Raw genomic sequence first — 20,570 nt, 5'->3', positions numbered from 1 at the left:
GATCATCAAGTGTGGTCATCAGAGGAATCTGTCTCAGTACAGATGGAATGGAGTGACAGTACACTCTACAACATCTGTGTATTTTTAGATGTTTGTGTGTTCAACAATTGCACAATGTTGGGGAGAAAGCTCTGTTTTGTGACATGAACCGAACAAAGTATTTTTGTGGTGTGTGTTGTTTCAATTTCTAACAGTTATTATGAGTTTCCAAGTGGTTTTCTTCAGAAGTGTAGCTTAGTGGTGTTGGACCGTAGTTTTGTAGGATACAGGGTTGGTTGGCATTTGGAGTCCAGTGCAGGGACTTTGCTTCCTGTGACATTTGTTGCTCTGGTGATAATTCTGTCCATTGTCTGTGTTGTGTGCTTAGTTTAGTTGTCACAGTAATGGATGATAATAACCGGTTTGCTCTCAATTATGGCTCTATAGAGTTCAACCTTTGAAACCGGCCCAACTCATTTGACTTGTCTCGGCATTTAAATTAGCTGTTGGGTGTTTTGCAAATGATGTTTGAAGTCACTTCCAGGTTGTTGTTGATGTGCGTGCCAAGTAAGTTGAAGGAGTCTTTGATTGTAATTGGCTGTGGAGGATGTCCATCGTCACTGTGGGGGAACCAAAGTGCCTGCCCATAAAAGACTTACTCTTACCTTTCCTCACTGGAAAGCGGCTTGTCCACATGCCACAGATCTCTTTACTCTCGCTCATCCGTGTAAACGTTTCTAGTTTATGGGCGACTGGAAAACTGGTGAGGGCAAAAGGTGAGCACTATGTCTTCCGTGCAGTATTTGTGCTGAAAAGAAAAATATGTGTCGCGGTTCGTGGCATTCTGTTTGTTTTATAATAGATGACTCGTGTTAAAAAGTCCAGTATAGCCTGTTGTGTAAGCTGATATTTTTTATTCTAAATTCCATAAACGTATTTTTTAACATTAGATTTAAATGAACACGTTGCTTCATATGAAATGTGAGGCTGAATTTTTACTCAGGAAATTCATTCTGAATGATTTGTAGTTTTCTTTGTATCAAGTAGCTCAGACTCTCAAATGTTGTCAACCTGCTGTAACGGAGGACAATTATGTCTACACAATTATGTCTACACAATTATGTCTACACAATTATGTCTCCACTATATATGCTTAAATTTGGGATGTTATTCAAAAAGATCTTAAATGAGTTAAACAAGGATATATTAATTGTTGAGAATCATCTGTGGACATCGTGACGTGTGTTTATAGAAATCAAACATGTAATGCAAATGTTTCCTTTAAAAAGTGTATTGACCAATTGTACACGCGTAAAGATTTGATTTTGTTTCGTTTTTATTCATAGTCTTTGAATCAGCCACCAATCTAGTAATTTCCAGCTCAGCTGATACAATATGTGTTTAACGTGTAATTCTTCTAAAATGGCTTTCATGTGAAAAATGAGAATCACACTTTCAACTTGTGAACTTTTGTTTGCAGTCATACAGAGTCCATCATATCACTCAGTTATTTATTGTGGTATTTTATTAGTTAATCTTAACATATATGAGGAAGTAAATGGTTTCACCTGCACTCACTCAACTAGATCCTGTTGATCATTAAGTAAAAACAATCAATACAAGAGGATTTAGTGCTGGAAATATCTCTGTTAATGTCGATACTTCAAAGGCTGGGTATTAGTGTTCAATTGTGAAATGTGGAGGACATATCAAAGTTCAAGAATTATGAGCCATAACATAAAAGTGTGCATCTTTCTCTGCAGATGGCTGTGTTAAACAGAGCACTGCTTCAGATGGCTGCTGTTATGAGTGTGATCGTCCTGGCATTTTATTTTATGATATTCCATAACTGTCCTGGAGAGCTAAGCCAAGAGACTCCCACTACACAAAAACTAAGGTAAAGCCCACTCTGTGTCCATGTGTGTTTGTATACTACCCCCTCCTCATCTACTTTTAACATTATTTCATAGTAATATCAACTAGCAGCTACATCCCTCTAGTACTTCAAGCTGTAACACTCTTTTCGAAATTATAAATTTTTACATAATTTCTATTCCCATTACCTCTTTGATTCCTGACCACCTTTGGGGGGAAAAACATTGAAATCTTTTTTGTGACATCTTGTTGTGCTACTACCCAAAGACAGCAGCTTGGTGTTGTCAAGTGCGCCTGCTGCCTGACACCGCTGTTTTGGGTGAATGACGTCACGTGCGACCTGGAGGTGTTAACCACTTGTGTGCCAATTATTATTATTATTTATTTTTTATTTTTTATTAATATTCAGGGTTAATTAAAAAAACATCCGGGGCTTTGGCTAGGATGTTTTAGCCTAGGGACGCCACTGGTTCATTGCTCAGGGAAAAAAAAATTAAATGTAAAAGTACAAGAGACCATTGTAATGGTAAAATATATCCTGCTATAGTTTTAAGATTGGAAGGCCCAAATACTCCTAGTAGAAGCACAAACTATGCTCCCTGTCAATTATCTTGAAATATTGCTGTTTTCTCTTCAAGGCCGAAGACAGGACGAGGGTGGATAGATAAGTCTGCACCTGCTGAGAAATGTAATTAATAGTTGGAACAAGAACATAAGACTTGGTTGTGTGACTTTAGATAAGCATGTTTTGGCCCTCTTTAAGGGTGCGGCTCATTTTCATTGGTTGTCTTAACTTCATCTGTCTCTTTGTAAGACGGACAGGGTATAACCTTTAAAGTCCGTGTGAGTCCTTTCCACTGTCACTGTGACACGTTCCTGTGTGAACTTCTCCCCGCTTGCAAGCAATAAAGAATCACTCTTTACAACTTGTGTTGGAGAGACTTTTTTGTCTGTTCATTACAAAGCTCAAATTACAATTCTCAACTCTCCTGCCTCTGCCCCCGTGACTCCAGAGCTAGTTTTCCATAACACCATCTGAGATGTCAAAAAGGTCAACGCTTGTAGTTGATGAGAAGCAAACCTTCACTGAATGATTGTGTTTATTAGAACACATTAGCATACATTTGTACATCAACATTCAGTTTATGGAAGTACATGGTATTTAACTTTCTCGGCAAGTGCAGAGCTATCCTTAGAGCCTCATTGGACCCCTGCTTGAACCCCAAAAATGACCCCAGAAGACATAGGCAGAGAACTGCCTCTTCCAGCTCACTGTTGGAGATGATTGAAGAGCAACTGTTTTAAATGTGTTTAATCCACACAGATGGCTCTGTCCAATGTTGATGGCCTACGATAATGGTCTTCCGTTGAGTAATGCGGCTGAGGGATGGACAATGATGCAATGTTGACTGCAGCCTCCTTGGGTAAACAGGAGGTTTTAGCTGCTTCTAGGAATGCCTCTGCATACTCAAATGCAGGGTGTGTTCCTGCTTGTGGCGGTCCCATTAGCCTCAGTCCGTCATGAGAAAAGTTGTTCAGGTTGGTCTCCCCAGGACGCAACCCCCCCTACTGTACTGAGTGTACCAACGTGAAGAGAACATTGCAATGATTCGAAGATGGTTATTCATTGCAAGTCCTAAAGCAATGTTCTAACATGGCGTCATAGTCATTGCTAAGTCACAAAATGACAAAGAAGAGAACTGAACTGTGTTTTTTCATTATTTCCAAGTTACCCCCACCATTCCAGGTTGCCACCTCCGACTCATCTGCCCCCACCTGGTCCATGCACCTGTCCCGTTGGCTCAACGCTCCTCAAAGAACACATCCCAAAGGATCAGTATGAGAAGCTGGTGAAGCGCCGCGCTAAGGAGCTCCAACAACACAAAGCCAGGTAGTGGATTTTTTTGTTTATTATTCCTCTACTGCAAACAGAAGGATTGTATATAAGATTGTATATATAAAAAAGACAAATTGTAGCCTCAAATAAATTACATAAAGGTTTGCACAAAGTGAGAACTGGGTTTTGTTCCCCATTGTTTCCACTGAAAGTGCACTACGGCCAGTATGAATGTGAGGTTTCAATGTTTTCTTTTTACCAAGTTCTCATGTAGATGCTACGTTCCATAATTACCAAAATTATACTTGTACTTCGCCCCATGCAGACCATACAGCACAACATAATCAACTCAATATTACACATAATCTTCATTGTTATCATTAGTCATAGAATATGATTACTGCACCTGTATAACCTAGAATTAAAAGTGGAAAAACAGTTGGCTGGGAGGCACATACCCACCAAGTCAATGTGAAATGTGACCTGTTTGTAGTTTTACTGTTGCTTGCACATGTCTGTAAACTGTAAACTCTTGGCACTAAAAATATGTGAGTTGAGCAACTCTCTCCTACTTCTTTATTTTATTATCTGGAGATAGTCACATTGGTGATACTTGTTTGCACAACTCTTCTCATCACCCTCCCACCTTTCCCTTTCTCTTCAACAGGACCACGTCTGTATTATCTAGGCTGCTGTTTGCTTCGCCTAACTCTCCCCTGCAGTATCCCACCCAGGGTTTTAACGTACTCCCTTTGACCTCCACTCTCATACCAGGTATGCTACACTCAATATATAGCTCAGAGCATTTTTATCAATTTGAAAGTTTTTTTCCATTACACTACAGTTTGACACCATAGCAAGTTGGAGGAAGTCATTGGTCATTAGCAAATGCATTGATAAGCAATGTTGTACCATTCAGGAAACTAGCACTCCAAAGAGATAGTCCTAGGTTTCACTGAGACCTGGCAATCTGAAAGGGGTGTTAATGACGGGCAAAATCACAAAGAATGAACTGCAGAAGCTGGAAGAACAATACAATGTGCAACATATTCAACCGCTATCCGCCCCACGTCAATGTCCGAATCATAAAAGGTATTGAGCTAACAATATTACAACACAAAGTTACTGCCCATTAGGTTTTGCAGCCAAGTGCAATTTGCTCTTTTTTATTTCGGAAGAAGACATAAGAAGAAAGAAAGGGAAACAAATAATAATTTGATTTAGATGTGTGCAAACTGCAATGAAATAACCACATTTGCTTGACAGTGCAGTCGGGGTGCATTTCACCCTTTTGTATTCTTTTGTTCATATTTGTTCAGGTTTAGAGGCTGCAAAAGTCAGGTTAGAGTGAACATTTTTTTCATATTATTATTTTTGGAAGTTCATAAAAGTCTACAAAGCCAGAGATGAATGTGTGTCTTTCTGTAAAAGTATGAAAGCTTGAGGTCATTTTGATTTCAGGTTTAGCACTGCATGCAGGACAAAGAAGCAGCTACAAGGTTTGTGTGATCTATAGATGCAACAGATCGACTGGTCATTCTCACCCAGATCAACCTGATAGAATGGTTCATACAAGATGGCTGCATTCATGATACAGTACATATAAAACATAGGTTTATACACAATTGCAGTATATTCCAACATTGCGTATTAAGATTGATCCAACAGAAAACAATAATTTGCATATATAATGTGGTCAGAATCAGATAATTTACATGAATGTTTTCGTAAAATTCTTGGCTTGTGCTAATATTGCAAAGGCAGATGCATTTTATTTTTTTATGTTGTATCATTCTACTGCAGCCATCTTGTTGTTCTACCTCACTGAACTATGGAGTGCAGGCCCTGAAACTGCTGCAAAAGATGCACATGGGTTTGATTTTAAAAGCTATTATATATATATATATATATATATATATATGTATATATATATATATATATATATATATATATATACATGTTTTTTAATTTAATACATTATTTGAATTTTATTCCAAACATTTGAAAGTATTGTTGTTTCCAATAATATTTACTTCCCCTAGAATTGTAATAATGTCATTTTCACAATAGTCAAAATGGAAACCATTGCAGAATGTGACTGAGATTAACATCAATAACTGGCTTAGTCACACCACCATTTAAAATGTTGCAATTTACTCCAGGCTTTGTCCAGATCCAATGCATCAAACAATCCTCTCAAATCTCTCAGTTAGGATAAACATTAGCTGAGAGATTTTTTTCAGTAAAGGTTTGTATTGATGATATACACAATTGAATATACTGCCATTGGGAGAGTAAATATAAGTTTGAGACGCTTGCTGACTAGTGCTAGTATGCTCCTGGATGGCTGTACATTAGCGGTTAAATCACCCACTATCGTAGTTCAACAACTTTACCTGTGATTAGTCACTGTATCAATCCTCAAACCAGATATTTTGCAAAACAATCTGGATGAATTCCACTTTCTGGTATGATCAAGCATTCAGCAAAACCTGACGGTAGGGGCAGTGGTGCAGCGGCCCACCTTGTTCTTGCAAATGTAGTTAGCTGCACACATTGAGCCCAATGCAGTGACCCTTCTGCTCTTTCCTGCACAGACGGCAGGGCCTGTACTTGCTTTCTCAGATTGTCTGATCTGTTTTGTGGCAGTGGTGTGGGGACCTATCCTAACCTCAATGGAGCGTGCACTTCTGTAGACGTAAAACAATGATGACACCCCTCTATTTGCAACGTAACATATTGGCAGCAAAACACAAATGCAAATATTACACGCGCATATGTAAATAAAAAAAATAACCCTGTTGGAACAACAGAGATACAGAGAATCACATTGTATTCATCATCGCTACTGTCCCCGCTGAAGCCACAGAAGTCTTTGTCCTCTGTATCCGAGTTGAACAGCAACAATACTGATTTTGAAATCCGTTGATAATCATTGATTTCGTCACTTTTCCCCATGCTGTCACAACCCACTGACACATGCGTCCAGTTTTCGTAAAAGACTTCTCACCACTTGTCATCCACTGCTCCATTCATTACGCAGTGCCACTTTGAACAGACGATTCACACTGATATCAAGGGGCTAAGATATTTTTTAGTGCCGCAATTGCTGCTGAATTTAGAATCGGAAAAATCGACAAATTAGCCACACCGATAAACAAGTAGTGGCTTATAATCCGAATTTTACGGTAATAAAGTATGTGCCAACAGGTCTGTATTATAACTCTAACAACCTGGTTTCATAACAGCATTCTGTGTAGATTTTTTTTCCCTTCATTTCAGCTCCTCAAACCGAATACCAGTACATCTCCGACACACAGTGTCCAAGCAAGTTGCATTGTGTTAGTGGTGCCAATGCTGTCTTTGTTTGGTGGTTAAGGACTTGAAAGCGCGCCACAATCCGTCCTAACACTACTGGGTTGAGATATCTTAACAACAAAACGCTTCTTATATTTCATTTGTTTTGCATTGTGCTGAGGGAACCTGGGTAATTATCCAAAAACAGATGCAGATTAGAAATGATTGAACATTGTTCATGAATGTGCACTTTGAGTTCTCTGTGGTTTATTCACATGTGTCTACTCTAGGTGTCCTTGCATGTGTCTAAAGGGCTCCTGACCACAGACGTGACAGCTGAAGGAGTGAAGGTCCAAGGTGAGATTTCCAAGTCAGAACCAACTATAGTTTGTGATGTGTGCTGTACTTTAGTCGCAATACACACATTGCAGTCAACTCCCAGAAAGTAAATATAATCAGCCTCATTGGTTAGTCGATCAACTTTGTCTCGAAGCATATCAATGGCTTCTGTACAAAGTGGAGGAAGATAATCACATCGACCTGAAATTGTTTTAGTGCCTTAAGGCCCTACGGTGACACAGGTGTCACACGTCCTTTAAGTGTTCTGGAAAGTTCATGTGACAAGGTCATGTGATTTTACGTTCCCATAACAACCTTTCCAAGATGGCTGATCCAGGTTGTCCCAGATCTGAAGGAAATGCTCAATGTAAAAAGCTTGTTTTTCGTCGTTAAAGGTAAGATTTACTCGTTTAAGAATTCCCATGTCCTTTAATGTATTGAACCTGCTGTGAGCACATTTCTTGAAGAAACTGATATAAAACAAATCAGATAAAAATCGTTGTGACACATACATCACATTGGGAATTTAACCTAAAATGTTCACAAAGAACCCAGTGTGACATGTATGCACAATACGAAAAATAATTATGATCTGCTCAGTTAATTTGGTTGATTCAATGATATTTAGCTAACAGCTTGTATATAGTTCAATCCAAAGCATATTAAAACAAATATAAACCAAGAAATCATGTTATAATTATGTAATTATTACCATTTTGTTACCATTAACGCCCAATGTGACACATGTAACATTTAAAAAATGTGACACTATTTTGAAATATGTGGTCTATTTAGTCTGTATTATGTCCCCCATCATTTTCCTTGAAGGAGAAAGGGGTCCGGGTTCTTATGGGTTAAATTACATTTTCTTAATGATGCAACCTGAGGCCGACACCAACCCCAAGGTTTGACCAACGCTGTGCAATGAACCATTCCGGTAAATTTGCACATCATGCTTTCAGATATTTGCATGTCTGCCTCGTCCCTTCCTGCCATCCTTTTGTTTCTCCTCATTAACCAGTTAATTTGCACCACCTAGTTGTATTGTTTTACACAAATGGGACATTTGAAGGAATTGCCTCTAAAAGCCAAGTGCATTCAGAATCGTGAGATTATGACTACCCTGCTCAAAGAATGTGACATGAAGTGGGAGACAAACGAGCCAGCGGCTAACAAAAAGCAATTTATTAACACAAAATAAATCAACCATTTAAAGTGGAGGTATGTGAACAAAGAGCAAAGCAAAAGATAAAGGGCAGAAATGGTGTCAATGACAACGACACAACCGGGCTGCCAAATGCAGACAGTCTTTTATGGCCGGGCCACTCCGGCTCAGGTGTGGCTCATCCAGGCTGACGACACTCCAAACTGTTTAAATATTACGGCCGTCATTCAGACGCAGGTCGGAGCTGTGTGTGCCCATTATAATAATAATAATAATAATAATAATAATAATAATAATAATAATATTATGAACCCAGACATGATGGCGTTTGACGTTCCGGCGTTAGTGGGACTTCCACAACAAGTATAAAGCAGAACTAGTGGTTATTTCAATGGTGGATGGAGGAAATGGTAAATGTTTTCACGGAGTAAAGCCACGGAAAAGCCGTGCCCCCTTTCCGCCACGAAAAGGCGAATGACGCAAATTGACCACATAAAGTCGAGAGAGTAAACTCAGGCGTGAACCCATAAACTTTAGTGGAGGATGAGGAGGAGGAGGAGGAGGAGGAGGAGGAGGAGGAGGCAACCTGCACTGGAAAAATGGTTCAAGTAATCATGTAAGCAAATGATTTGTTGTCACGATCATTGGTAATGTATGGAAGCCCATTCCGCCAGTAAAAGAAAAAAACGAAATTAAGAGATAGAAAGTCGAAATTATGAGATAAGAAACTTTCTATATCATAATTATGACATTGTATCTATAATTATGACTTTTTATCTCATAATTTGTTTTATTTTATAGGCAGAAAGGGCTTCCATAGGATGGTTTAAGATTCATGAAAAATAAGTGATATGACTTCATTTTGATTTGAAAACATTTTGAAACGTCCTCTCTGGAAAGCATATATAGTACATACAATACTACACTCGGGAGTGGACAATTATTGGTTCTTCATCTTATTTAAATTATTTATTTCATTTAAATCATTATTTGTATTTATTTATTTATCCCCTGTTTTCATTATTATTATCCTTATTCCCCCTCTTTTGTTTTCTCATTTTCTTGGAGTGACCACCTTGTGATGTTTGTTGTTCTTTCTGTGTGTTGTACACTGTACCTGAATATCATGTGTACCAAGACATACAACTCAAAAACTGACAAAGAATGTGACTGTTTGAAAATATATGCTGTTGTTATGTTAACATTTTTTTTTGAAAACTAAAATAAAAAGTGAAACATTTTGAAACATCCCTTTGATTTCTGGTGGGTGGAAGTTTATGATTATCCGGCTGTTGTTTGACTGTTGTGACGTCCTTTTCTCCGTCAGGTGCCGGGGAGAGCAGGCTGGTTATGGAGTCTAGCAGCCCGGTGACCCTCAACCACCTGCTGGCTAAAGTGTCCTACACCAGCACGGTCTACCACATACACACTGGAGACCTCGGTATGCGTCGGAGAAATCGGACCGGAGATAGAAAACAGAACCTTTTACGTTAACAAAGTCAGAAATGAAATGCTCAAATGTGTGTGCATAAGTCAGAACGAGTGCAGTTTCCAATGTTTTGTACAGGTTTCTGTGTAAATGTCAAGTTACTGTGGAAAAGGTTTGTTCCAGTTTGTTTTGTTTGTTTCCCACAGTAAACTATACAACTTTTTCTGTACTTAGCATCCTTCCAGTTTGAGGAGCATGAAGCCGTGTTCCCCATCGCCATCAGACAGCCTCTGCTTCCAGTCCTGTACGACATGGGAACAAGTAGGTCTGCCCTCATCCTGCTGGTCTCGGGTTACAAATCAAGTTGACGTGTTAATTATTCGTGGCATCGTTTCCTTTCACAATGCAAGTTACTGCTACTTTTGAATGAATGAATAATTCACTATTTATGACACCACAATGCGCTGAATCTCTTTTAACAGCTTTGGGCACATTTGCCTTGAATCCCGCATCGTCATGCCTACAGCGAGTGCAGCGCTTGCTGTGGATTCACGTTTGAAATATTTCCTTTCGTGTTTATTGATTAGTTAGGCATCACTGACCCGTCTCAGTAGCAGTCCCCGTTACTGAGACGCAGTAGAGCGTTCTGTTCTCGAACCCAAATAAAAGCCGAGACGGTTCAACTGTGATGTCAATTCATGCTACATTGCGTTTGAACGTTTTTTCTTCTTGAACTTCTCGGTCAGATGTGAGCTCTCACGTCACCGTCACCACCAAGACGTTCCTGCGCTACGCACAACTCAAGGTGTTGCTGAGCAGCATCCGGCGTTTCTATAGCAACATAGAAGTCATCATCGCAGATGACAGCTTTGAACCGGAGAACATTACTGGAGAACACATCAGACAGTACATCATGCCTCCAGCACAGGTACACACACACACACACACACACACACACACACACACACACACACACACATAAATTACATTAATAACCGGTCCAAAGTGGGTTTTGTGTGTGTACTCGGCATAGTAGCATCTACGTTTGAGTAGCCACTGTTTGACAGCACGAGGTGGTCCAAATCAAACACACCTGCAATGTTGCATGAACGTTCTGGATAAAAAATCTCCCCGTGGATCTTCTAACAGTGACTTCTGCTTTTACTTAGGAACCTTTAACTTCATGTGAGGGCTGTCTGCTGTTTTCTTAATTTTGTTGTTGTTTTTTACTATAATCCCCAACGTGAACGTTCAGAAATCGAGATTCATGTGGTTTTAAAAAAGCTTGTTGCACCCTCCGAGGGATCCATAGACTTTTTCAACCATATTGTTGGTCATCAATGTTGTCGTCCTCTTTTTCTTTTTTCTCGTTAATTCCAGTGAGGTTACACGGAGGAAGGGGATCCTACATGTATAATTGATAATCGGTTGTACCATAGCATCACATGGAATTCTATGAGCAGTGTAAGAAACGTATTGTTTCAGATCATCCCCACTATTTTTATTGAAACGTTTTTCTCTATACTATTTGTCAGTGCATTGTACTTGTCACCTGAAATGAACATTTAAAAAAGCGTGTTTCCTCCCTCAGGGCTGGTTTGCTGGCAGGAACCTGGCGGTCTCCCAGGTAACCACCAAGTACTTCCTGTGGGTGGACGATGACTTCGTGTTCACGGAGGGAACGAAGATAGAGAAGCTGGTGGAGGTGATGGAGGCGCTCCCCGAACTGGATGTGGTGAGAATGAAAGCGCTCATCATGTCTGAGGGGCCATGGAGCTTGTGTTGATTATTTCAAGGAAACTGGTAAAAAAAACGAAGTGAAGAATAAAAAGGTAGTTATGTCTGTTGGGTGTGCTCCAGACATCTGCTCCTCGCGACTTTTTTCATGGTTTATTTGATCTAAGCTCCACAATAGGGCAGAGTCCTGTTTATTTTATTTTACAACGACAATGTACCAAAAGGATCCGTTCCCAGCAAACAGTGGGCAAGAGGTCAGTACACAATGTTAATGGTTGCCAGTTTACAAACATTTTTTTTCCCATCTCTTTGTTCTCGCCAGGTGGGCGGGACCGTACGAGGGAACCAGTTTTATTTCTCTCTCCTCTACGAGGAAGGAGAGGAAATGGATGGCGGCTGCCTGTACAGAAAGTCTAAAGGGAAGTTCCACTCACTTTCTGGTTACCCACAATGCTCTCTGGCAAGCGGGGTGGTCAACTTCTTCCTGGCTCGAACGCGCTCTGTACAGCGGGTGGGATTTGACCCTAAGCTCCAGAGGGTGGCGCACTCGGGTAGGTCTAGAGTTTGGAGTCCACTCTCTCAATTTCTGTTGCTGTTTTTCTAACGGTGTGAATGTCTGTCTCTGACTGCAGAGTTCTTCATGGACGGCCTGGGCTCCCTGCTGGTTGCCTCGTGCGACCATGTGTCCATCGGCCATCAGCCCCAAACGAGCCACAACGAGGACGACGCTAAGTACAGCAAATTCAGACATCCTCCATCCAGTGACGCGGAGCTCAAACTGCAGCTTCACTTCTTCAAAAACCACCTGAAGTGTATCAAGTATGGATAGAGGACCACTTGAGAACATTGAGGGACACATTGCCCTGCACTTGCATTTTATATTCATCCTTTTTGTTTTTATGTTTGGATCCTTTCCAAATAGTTTTTTATCCATTTCGGTTCAGTGCAAGTAAGTCAGTCATTCTGATTCTTAGGGTTCTTAATTTACAGTAAGCCACAAAAGCATAATATATTTCATTCAGTTTATCTTTATTCCTTCTTGTGTTTTTTATATTTGTTTTAAAGCTTTTCTTTCATCTTTAATGTGTGTATTACCCCAGGCTGCTTTGTATAATGTTTTCACTCTCATTAAGATATATCAATAGATTTACCATTTGTATTGTTTGTCTGAATCCAAGCTTGTTTGTCTATTTGAGCTGCACAAGATACAAGATTGAGGATCACATCACACACACTTCCCAGACAGGAAACTTTCTGTTGTGCAATTTGTGGCTCGGACTCTCCAGTATGTTGTGGCCGGCCCACGTCTGGTTTGGAGTCACCAGGCCTGGCAGCGGGGACAGGGCCATATCTGGACCTCAATATGGCCACAAGTTATATCAACTGGATACTTTATGACGTTACCTAATTGGTGATAATTGTTCATAAACATGATTTTGAACTTCTGACATGTTTTAGAAGTCCACTACGTCTAACAGATGCCGATAAAACAATGTATTTTAGTCGTTATCTGTGATTGACTTCAACAGTACTCTTGATGTAGCACTACATCATCCCCAAAAAAAGGTCTATTTGGCTTCTCTTATTTTGTTTTTTTATAGGCTAACATGGTCAAAAAACCAATATTTATTTTTAATCATATAATTAAATGGAACCATCCTACACACTCTGATGCAGTAGCTGGCGGTATGCTCTAGGTGGCGGTATGGACTTTGTTTGTTTCTTTTTTCTTTCCTTCTTTCAAGAGGATGCGCTTCCGTTTACTTGACAGTTATCCAAGTCAGAATTGGGACAGCACTATCGAGAAGATACCCGGTGGAGAATGGTACACCTCAGGGTAGTGTAATCAGTCCAATACTGTTCACCATCATGATAAATGATGTGTTCCTTCGAGTTCAAAGTGATATTGAACAATCCCTATTCGCTGATGATGGAGCATTGTGGACGAGGGGGAAGAACATAAACCTTATTAAAGGGAAGGTATAAGTGGCTGTGAATGAAGTAGAAAGATGGTCTTAAGCATGGGGATTCAAGTTTTCTGTGGGGGAAACTAAAACAATCTGGTTTACTAGAAAGAGAGGAGTGGATACTCCGATAAAGCTGTATGGACCAATTATTGAACAAGTGAAGGTTTTTAGGTTTCTAGGTGTGTGGTCTGCACTTGAGACTTAAGCAATTAGTGTTGAGCTACTGGGCCAATCTGAAAGGGCATTCCGGAGACAAGCATCCAACCACAAAGGTAATCCTGCCATATTGGGAAAGGGCCAAACAGGACTGCTTTGTCGTGGACAATTTGCAAGGGATATGGGATCAAATCAGATAATATTCACTTCTACAGTATCGCTATTGGCAACACCACCGTGGCTATTTTGCTCAGAACAAAACCGAAGCATTTACAAATATTGGTAATATTGCAGGAATGGTGGAGCAAAGGCTAAATGCAACATATCAATAATTTACCCCAGCATCCACAGATGGATCTAAAGATTCTAATACAGGTAGAACTGGTTTTGCTGTCACCTTCCCATCCTTTCAGTATGAGGTCAAACGGAGAACATCAGACCATGTGTCGGTGCATACAGTGGCCATTTTAACAGCGGGTGGAGGAGGTTCAGATACGTAAGGTCATCATTTGTTTGGATTACAGTTCAACACTATTGTCATTACAATCATGCACATCTCATAGCAGGCAGTATTTAATCAATGAAAATACGAAACACTGTTCCGACTTAAGCATTTGGGTATTTTGGTAGCATTCATGTGGGTGCCGGCACATAGAGGGGTAAAGGGAAATGAAGCAGCATATAAATTAGCAAAGCAAGCATTGGAATGACAGAACAAGAAATACATTGTATTCAGCAAAGCAGAAACTAAATCAATAATCAAAAGAAACATTATTAAGGAATGGCAGCACAGTTGGGATGCAGGAGACTCGGGAAGACATATGTATGCGAGACAGAAGGAAGTTGGCAAAGGGAGGACTAAGGAAGAAAATATATTAACCAGACTGAGGATTGGACACACAAGGCTGAACAAAACAATGCAACTAATAAATAAACACCCAACTGGACTATGTGAGCACTGCAATAGAGCAGAAACAGTAGAGCATGTCATTTGTCATTGCCAGAAATTCAGAATTGAGTGAGACAGGTTGAAGAGGAGGCTGGCAGTTGAGGAGATACAATTAAAAGATGCATTAACCGTGGGGGCAGGAAAGGTACTGCAGTATCTGAAAGAAACAGGATTGAGTGGAAAGATTTAGTGCACCGAAAGTGACATAGCGCCTTTTTTTTATTTTGATAAAGGGATGGATATTGCTGGTCTACACTCCAGTGCAGTAGGTGGCGGTAATGCACCTTTTGTTGGATTCCATCCGCCTTAAAATCCAAAAAGAAAAAGAAGAAGATCCGCTTCCGGTTCCGGTTCATGCGACTTTCAAGCAGCTGATTACCCAAACAAGTCATGGCGGAAAAGGGAGCTGAAGGACCCGCGAAAGCTGCACCGACGGCGGCGGAGCAGCAGCTCCTTCGCCGCCGAAAGGAGCTCGACTACTGGAAGAAAAACGCGGCGCGGCTCCGCGGCCGCAACCTGCTGACCGGCCTGTCCATCGGGGCGTTTGTGGTCGGCATGTGTATCCTTCACCCTGCGCTGCATGGAGGCTCATTGCTGCCACTGTGATGGAGACATATAGATCCTGTCATTATCATGAGATACTATTTCAAAACCATTACATAGCATCTCATAACTATGACTTACTATTTCATAATTATGAGGTACTATAATTATGATACTCATAATTATGACTTTGCATAGATCATAATTATGATATACTACAATTATGATACTCTCAATTATGAATTAGCATCTCATAACTATGACTTACTATCTCAGCTTACTATCTCATAATTATTAAATACTACAATTATGATATTATTTCATAATTATGCCTTAGCATCTTGTATCTCATAATTATGACTTATTATCTAATAAAGAATATAGATCGTTACTATCAATAGCTATCTCGTAATTATTAGATGCTATAATTATGATACTATTTCATAATTATGACTTTGTATCTCATAATGAATAGCAGACCGTTACTATCAATAACTATCTCATAATTATGACTCGGCATCTAATATCAGAGCTCTGTTATTTAAAAAGAAAGCGGTCTACTAATCATAGCAATGAGCTCTAAATGACTCACAGTTGCCTATTTATTCCCAATTGGTTAGGTCTCAGTGTCCAGTCTAATAATGATTTTATCATTAAAATGTAAAAAATAAAAACAAGACAATTAAAATTAAGACACACCCAATAAGGTAAACAACAATGTCCACGGCTGTTTTTTTAGAAAGTGCTTTCCTTTGACCTGTAGTCGTCCAGTTAGCTACACCATCCTGTCCGTCAAACAAGAGAAAATCATGGAGGAGCTGGATGGGGAAGTCAAGATCCACATCAACAGAGGGCCAAGGACCAGCGCCAACTCCTGATGACGCTGACCATGAACCGGGCTGGACTCACTGCTCCTGGCCCTTTACGCATGGCCTCCGTAGACCATGTGGTGACATCACGCCGGCTGTGATGAGTCATATGTCATATACTCATGCTGAGAGGGAAACTTTGCACATTTTCAACCTGATCTCTCACCGGTAACCCGTAGGGAAGCGGTGAAAGGTTAATTTGCAAACACCACCCACATTGCACCAATACCAAGCCGGTTGAAAACTGGCATACCACCTGGCACGCCTCTTCATAAGTCACATAAAGACATTACAGATGTTTGCTTTGCTCCTTTTCTGTTTTAAAATTGTTGAATTCTGAACAAATTTCTGCTGTAATATAAACCTGCTTTGAATAAAGTGTAGCCTCGACACACTCAGCTGGGAAAAAAGCATTTTGCAGATCCATAATTCCTAAATAAATTAAAGATATTTCCTTCAAGAAACAAAGTGATTGTTCATTTGATACATTTCCAATTTTTTCAAATCAAATGCTGGATCAACCTTGAATTCATATAGTAAGTGCACAACAACTCAGGAGAACATGCAAACAAGGTACACCTGTCTAAACTTTGCACCAAACCCAATTCTAAAATATTATGTGTTGTCATCTTGCATGTCAGAAAAAAAGATGTACCTGGTAAAAATGCCTTTTACAAATGTTATATATGGATTCATTCTCAATTGAGCAAATTGATATCTAATCCACTAAAGGATAAATTCACAAATGTCATCCTTATCTCTACCTGGGGGGCTGACACTGTCACCTCACAGCAAGAGGGGCCCGGGTTCGGATCCCGGTCTTGGCGGTCCCTCTGTGTGGAGTTTGCATGTTCTCCCCGTGTTATCGTGGGTTCCCTTCGGGTTCTCCAGCTTCGGCATGCAGCTCAGGTTAATTGGTAAATTGCCCGTAGATGTGAATGTGGGCTTAAATGGTTGTCTGTCTATATGTGCCCTGTGATAAAATGGCGACCACCAGGTGAACCCTGCCTTCGCCCAATGTCAGCTGGGATCGGCACCAGCACCCTGCAACCATGAATAGGATAAGCGGTTCGGATAATGAGATGGAATCTCTAGAATCTGGCACAAAAAAAACTGCGGTCAAGTCATGCAGTCTTTCCGGGAATAAACAGCAACTCCAAGAAACAGTTACATCCTGTTAGATACCATCTGTAGGCTACTTGTAGTTTCCTGACCTCGTTTGGATTTATTCATGCGTTTGTTACTGTATATTTATGTGCGTGTGTCTGTATTGTCTGCTACTCTTTGTTCTGTTTATGGTGGCCTTGCAAAATATTTTAATGCTTGTTTTGAAGTGTTATTTAAATAAGCTATTATTAATAAAATTACTTAAATTACTATTATCAATCACACTAAATATGTTATGGCTTTTTTTAGATGGAACCTTCTTTGCACTACATGTAGCGTCCATGTAATATGCAACAATCTAGTGTAAAGTATTACAGTTACACAGAAAAATAGGATTTTCTCCAAAACGTGTTTTTTTTGTCAAAACTAAAAACCAATCAGCTCTCTGATCTGGCAACAGCCAGGGCCCTGTTTCTCGTACCTGGCTTACTGAGTTAGCGGGCTAATTGTCAGGATAAAATGACGTAGGTCAGGCTTTTCGGTTTCTCGAAGCAAGTTTAGATAAATCACTATAGCAACACAGCCAATAATTTAAACCTGGGCAGGCTTACTGAAATTCACTGGATAAGATGGCCACTCCCACCGGACAAAAAAGGCAGCTCACTTCCTCATTGATGAAGGAGCGATTTTAGCTATATTAGTTTTATAGAGAGAGAGAGAGAGAGAGAGAGAGAGAGAGTTCTTCCAGACCGCCAAGATCCGTTCTCACATCAGGATGACTTCCTGTACGCGGCGATATAGATCCGACACAAAATCACTTATTTACGAGAGCTTCTCGAGCCGCGGACATTGATCACTACAGGCACAGCTGATCGCCCGTCTCACAGACATAGACTATCACTGCTGCATGCAGCTGTTCTTAAGTTTATTTAGCTCTTAAGAAACTTATGGATGTGTTGAAAGCACTCATAATTATATGACAGTGTTATTAGTGCACCATACATATCATTACTGTAGAACATGATTAAGGTGATCGTGATAAGAATATTAGAGAATCACACACATTTTATTTTCACTGCTTCAATTGATTGAATTTCAGATTATGAATAATACATGCATACTGATCCGCCCATACACATATTCAAACTCCTAGTTATATGGTAATCTACACATACATGATACATACGCACATAAGTATATATTTATTCGTATACTACTGCCAGCAGGCATATTTAAATAAATATAATCTGATTGATTTGGGTGATGAAGCACTTTAAATTAGCCGATACATTTTCCCAACACTGACGCATTTAACTTGCAACACTTATGTCTTGCAGTAGGGGCGATGTTAAGCTGCGTTAACACTAACAACGTTGCAAAAACGTTGCGAATATTCGCAACGTTTTTGCTGTGAATGATTAAGGTCTTGAATTCCTCATATGGGTTCATGATCATCTCCTGCTTCTCAGCGGAGAGAATAAAAAAAGGTTCCTCTGAGTCTATTTGCCATTGTACTACTAGAACAACGTGGTGTGAGTCCTCGATTATTATCCCTTCTGAAGAGGAACGGGCACGCGCATTTATCCAAATGACTGACGTCTGGTTAGAATTAACGAGACTTTCATTTTATTGGTTATTCTTGTTTTTATGAAATCAAATGAATATGAATACAATGAAATTAAATGGTTGGTTACTGTCCACTAAAATTCATGAATTCATATGAATTCAACAAGCACGTATCATGGCTGCCACTTTATATTTCCGGGTCTCTTCACTCAGTTAGGAACCTTCTGAAGCAAAACAGTTTGATTCTGCTGCTAAAGCTTTAAAACAGCAAGTGTATAATGACACCACGGAAATCTATGAAGACGGTGCTAGAGCGACTCGTAGAGCATCATAGCTGAAAGCTACTGGGTTTTTTTTGTTTTGTTTTTCAATTATATACAGTAGTAAAAAAAAGTTATGTGCATTGACAAATATTTGACCAGGATGGACATGTGTGATGAATATGTCAGGTCGTCTTTGATGCAGATTCCCAGGTATCTTCGCCAACTTTAATGCTAAAAGCATCAATCTGGGATAGGCCGGGATTCACCACCTTACAAATTCAAGTTGCCCACTAAAGAGTGGAGCGAAAAGAGATTGCATGTTTTCCCTTCAAAACCGATTATGTCGAGGAAGAAGGTGAGGGAGAAAAAAAACATTTGATTCTCAAATACATGGTTTAGTCTGGTGCTCAGGGTGGAGGTATTTGAATGTGAGGGGCGTGTTTGAATTAAACATTCAAATGTGTGTTGCTGACAGGTGTATCTGGTAGATTGAAGTGTTAAATAAAATGACAAAAAAACAACAATAAACATGTTCTTAACACATTATTAAAAGAAATGACCAGTTCATGCACACTCCCTTTCAGGAGGCATTATTACACACACCTGTGCCAAGGTGAACTCATTTCATGCAAAACTAATGAGGACAGAGGATTTCAAGCAATAAAAACACAGAGCCCTACTTAACTTTGACCTTGTTCTCTTCTCTACAAGGAAATCGAGTCACAAGCTAAGATTCCCTGATTGAAAAAACAAAGCAAGAAGCTTTTTGCAGATATCAAATCATCTCAGCTTCCTCAAGAAGAATGGCCTTGACTGAGCCTTCGTGAATCAGTGTTTCTTTTTGCAGTTTAATTTGCTTGTCCAGGTAGACCCTTTTCTTCCTTCTGAAATCAATATCTCACAACTTGGTCTTTCCAACATTTAATACAAAATAAAAAAATACATCAGCTGACAAATGGTTCAACCTCTCATGTCTGTTTTAAAGTAATTTGTTTTTTAGCTAAAGGTGTGGTTGTATTAAAAGTACTGGAAAATGTCGAGAAAAAAATCGTTGTTTCAAGATGGTTTTAAATACTGTGAAGCATAAAAAAGTAGTGTGTCATTTACTCCCACCTTCCTGTATGCAAATTGCAAGTGATCTTGAGACCTGTTTGGAACCTATTCAAAACAGTTCATTATGTGTGACGTCAGGGCCGTAGGGCTCAGGTTGATGAGGCTACTAAAAAAAAGATGGCATGCCATTTTTTCTTTGTCTTTTCTTTCATCAAAAACTCCAGTAATGTTGAAAACAATCTTGTTTGTGCACAAACAGTCAGCACAGCATTTCCGGCTGTGTGATCGGACGCCATCGGGGCCTGCTGCCTTGTTAGCCTAGAGGCGCTTCAACTGCGGTCGGACCTCTTCAACAAGAACATAAGAGTATCTGGGACTCAGGTCCTCAGGACGACTCAGGGCAAGAGATGAAAGGATGCTCTCGTGAAAACAAAAGGTT

General features: G+C 39.9%; 2 protein-coding genes across 2 annotated transcripts; both read left to right on the top strand.

Annotated features, from left to right (window-relative positions):
* Positions 1-723: 723 nt before the first annotated feature.
* On the top strand, positions 724-12,709 carry LOC306750112 (beta-1,4 N-acetylgalactosaminyltransferase 2-like; the record flags this gene model as incomplete). Its single annotated transcript, XM_079233507.1, has 11 exons — positions 724-755; positions 3,602-3,745; positions 4,359-4,465; positions 5,153-5,190; positions 7,279-7,345; positions 9,820-9,933; positions 10,156-10,242; positions 10,668-10,849; positions 11,513-11,656; positions 11,981-12,209; positions 12,291-12,709. 11 exons carry the CDS (start codon positions 724-726, stop codon positions 12,485-12,487), a joined length of 1,341 nt encoding a protein of 446 aa, XP_079089633.1. The 3' UTR covers positions 12,488-12,709.
* Positions 12,710-15,087: 2,378 nt separating this feature from the next.
* coa3b (cytochrome C oxidase assembly factor 3b) lies at positions 15,088-16,284 on the top strand. Its single transcript, XM_079233285.1, has 2 exons — positions 15,088-15,289; positions 16,045-16,284. Exons 1-2 carry the CDS (start codon positions 15,121-15,123, stop codon positions 16,149-16,151), a joined length of 276 nt encoding a protein of 91 aa, XP_079089411.1. The 5' UTR covers positions 15,088-15,120; the 3' UTR covers positions 16,152-16,284.
* The last annotated feature ends 4,286 nt before the right edge of the window (positions 16,285-20,570 follow it).

Source organism: Taurulus bubalis (assembly GCF_910589615.1).
Source record: "Taurulus bubalis genome assembly, chromosome: 17".
Lineage (NCBI taxonomy): Eukaryota > Metazoa > Chordata > Actinopteri > Perciformes > Cottidae > Taurulus > Taurulus bubalis.
This window is presented reverse-complemented; position numbering and strand designations above follow the sequence as displayed.

Excerpts from the sequence above, each read along its gene's own strand:
- coa3b (XM_079233285.1), top strand. The coding sequence starts at position 15,121 with ATGGCGGAAAAGGGAGCTGAAGGACCCGCGAAAGCTGCACCGACGGCG. Across the intron at positions 15,290-16,044 it reads GGCGTTTGTGGTCGGCATGT|TTAGCTACACCATCCTGTCC; the intron begins GTATCCTTCACC and ends GTAGTCGTCCAG.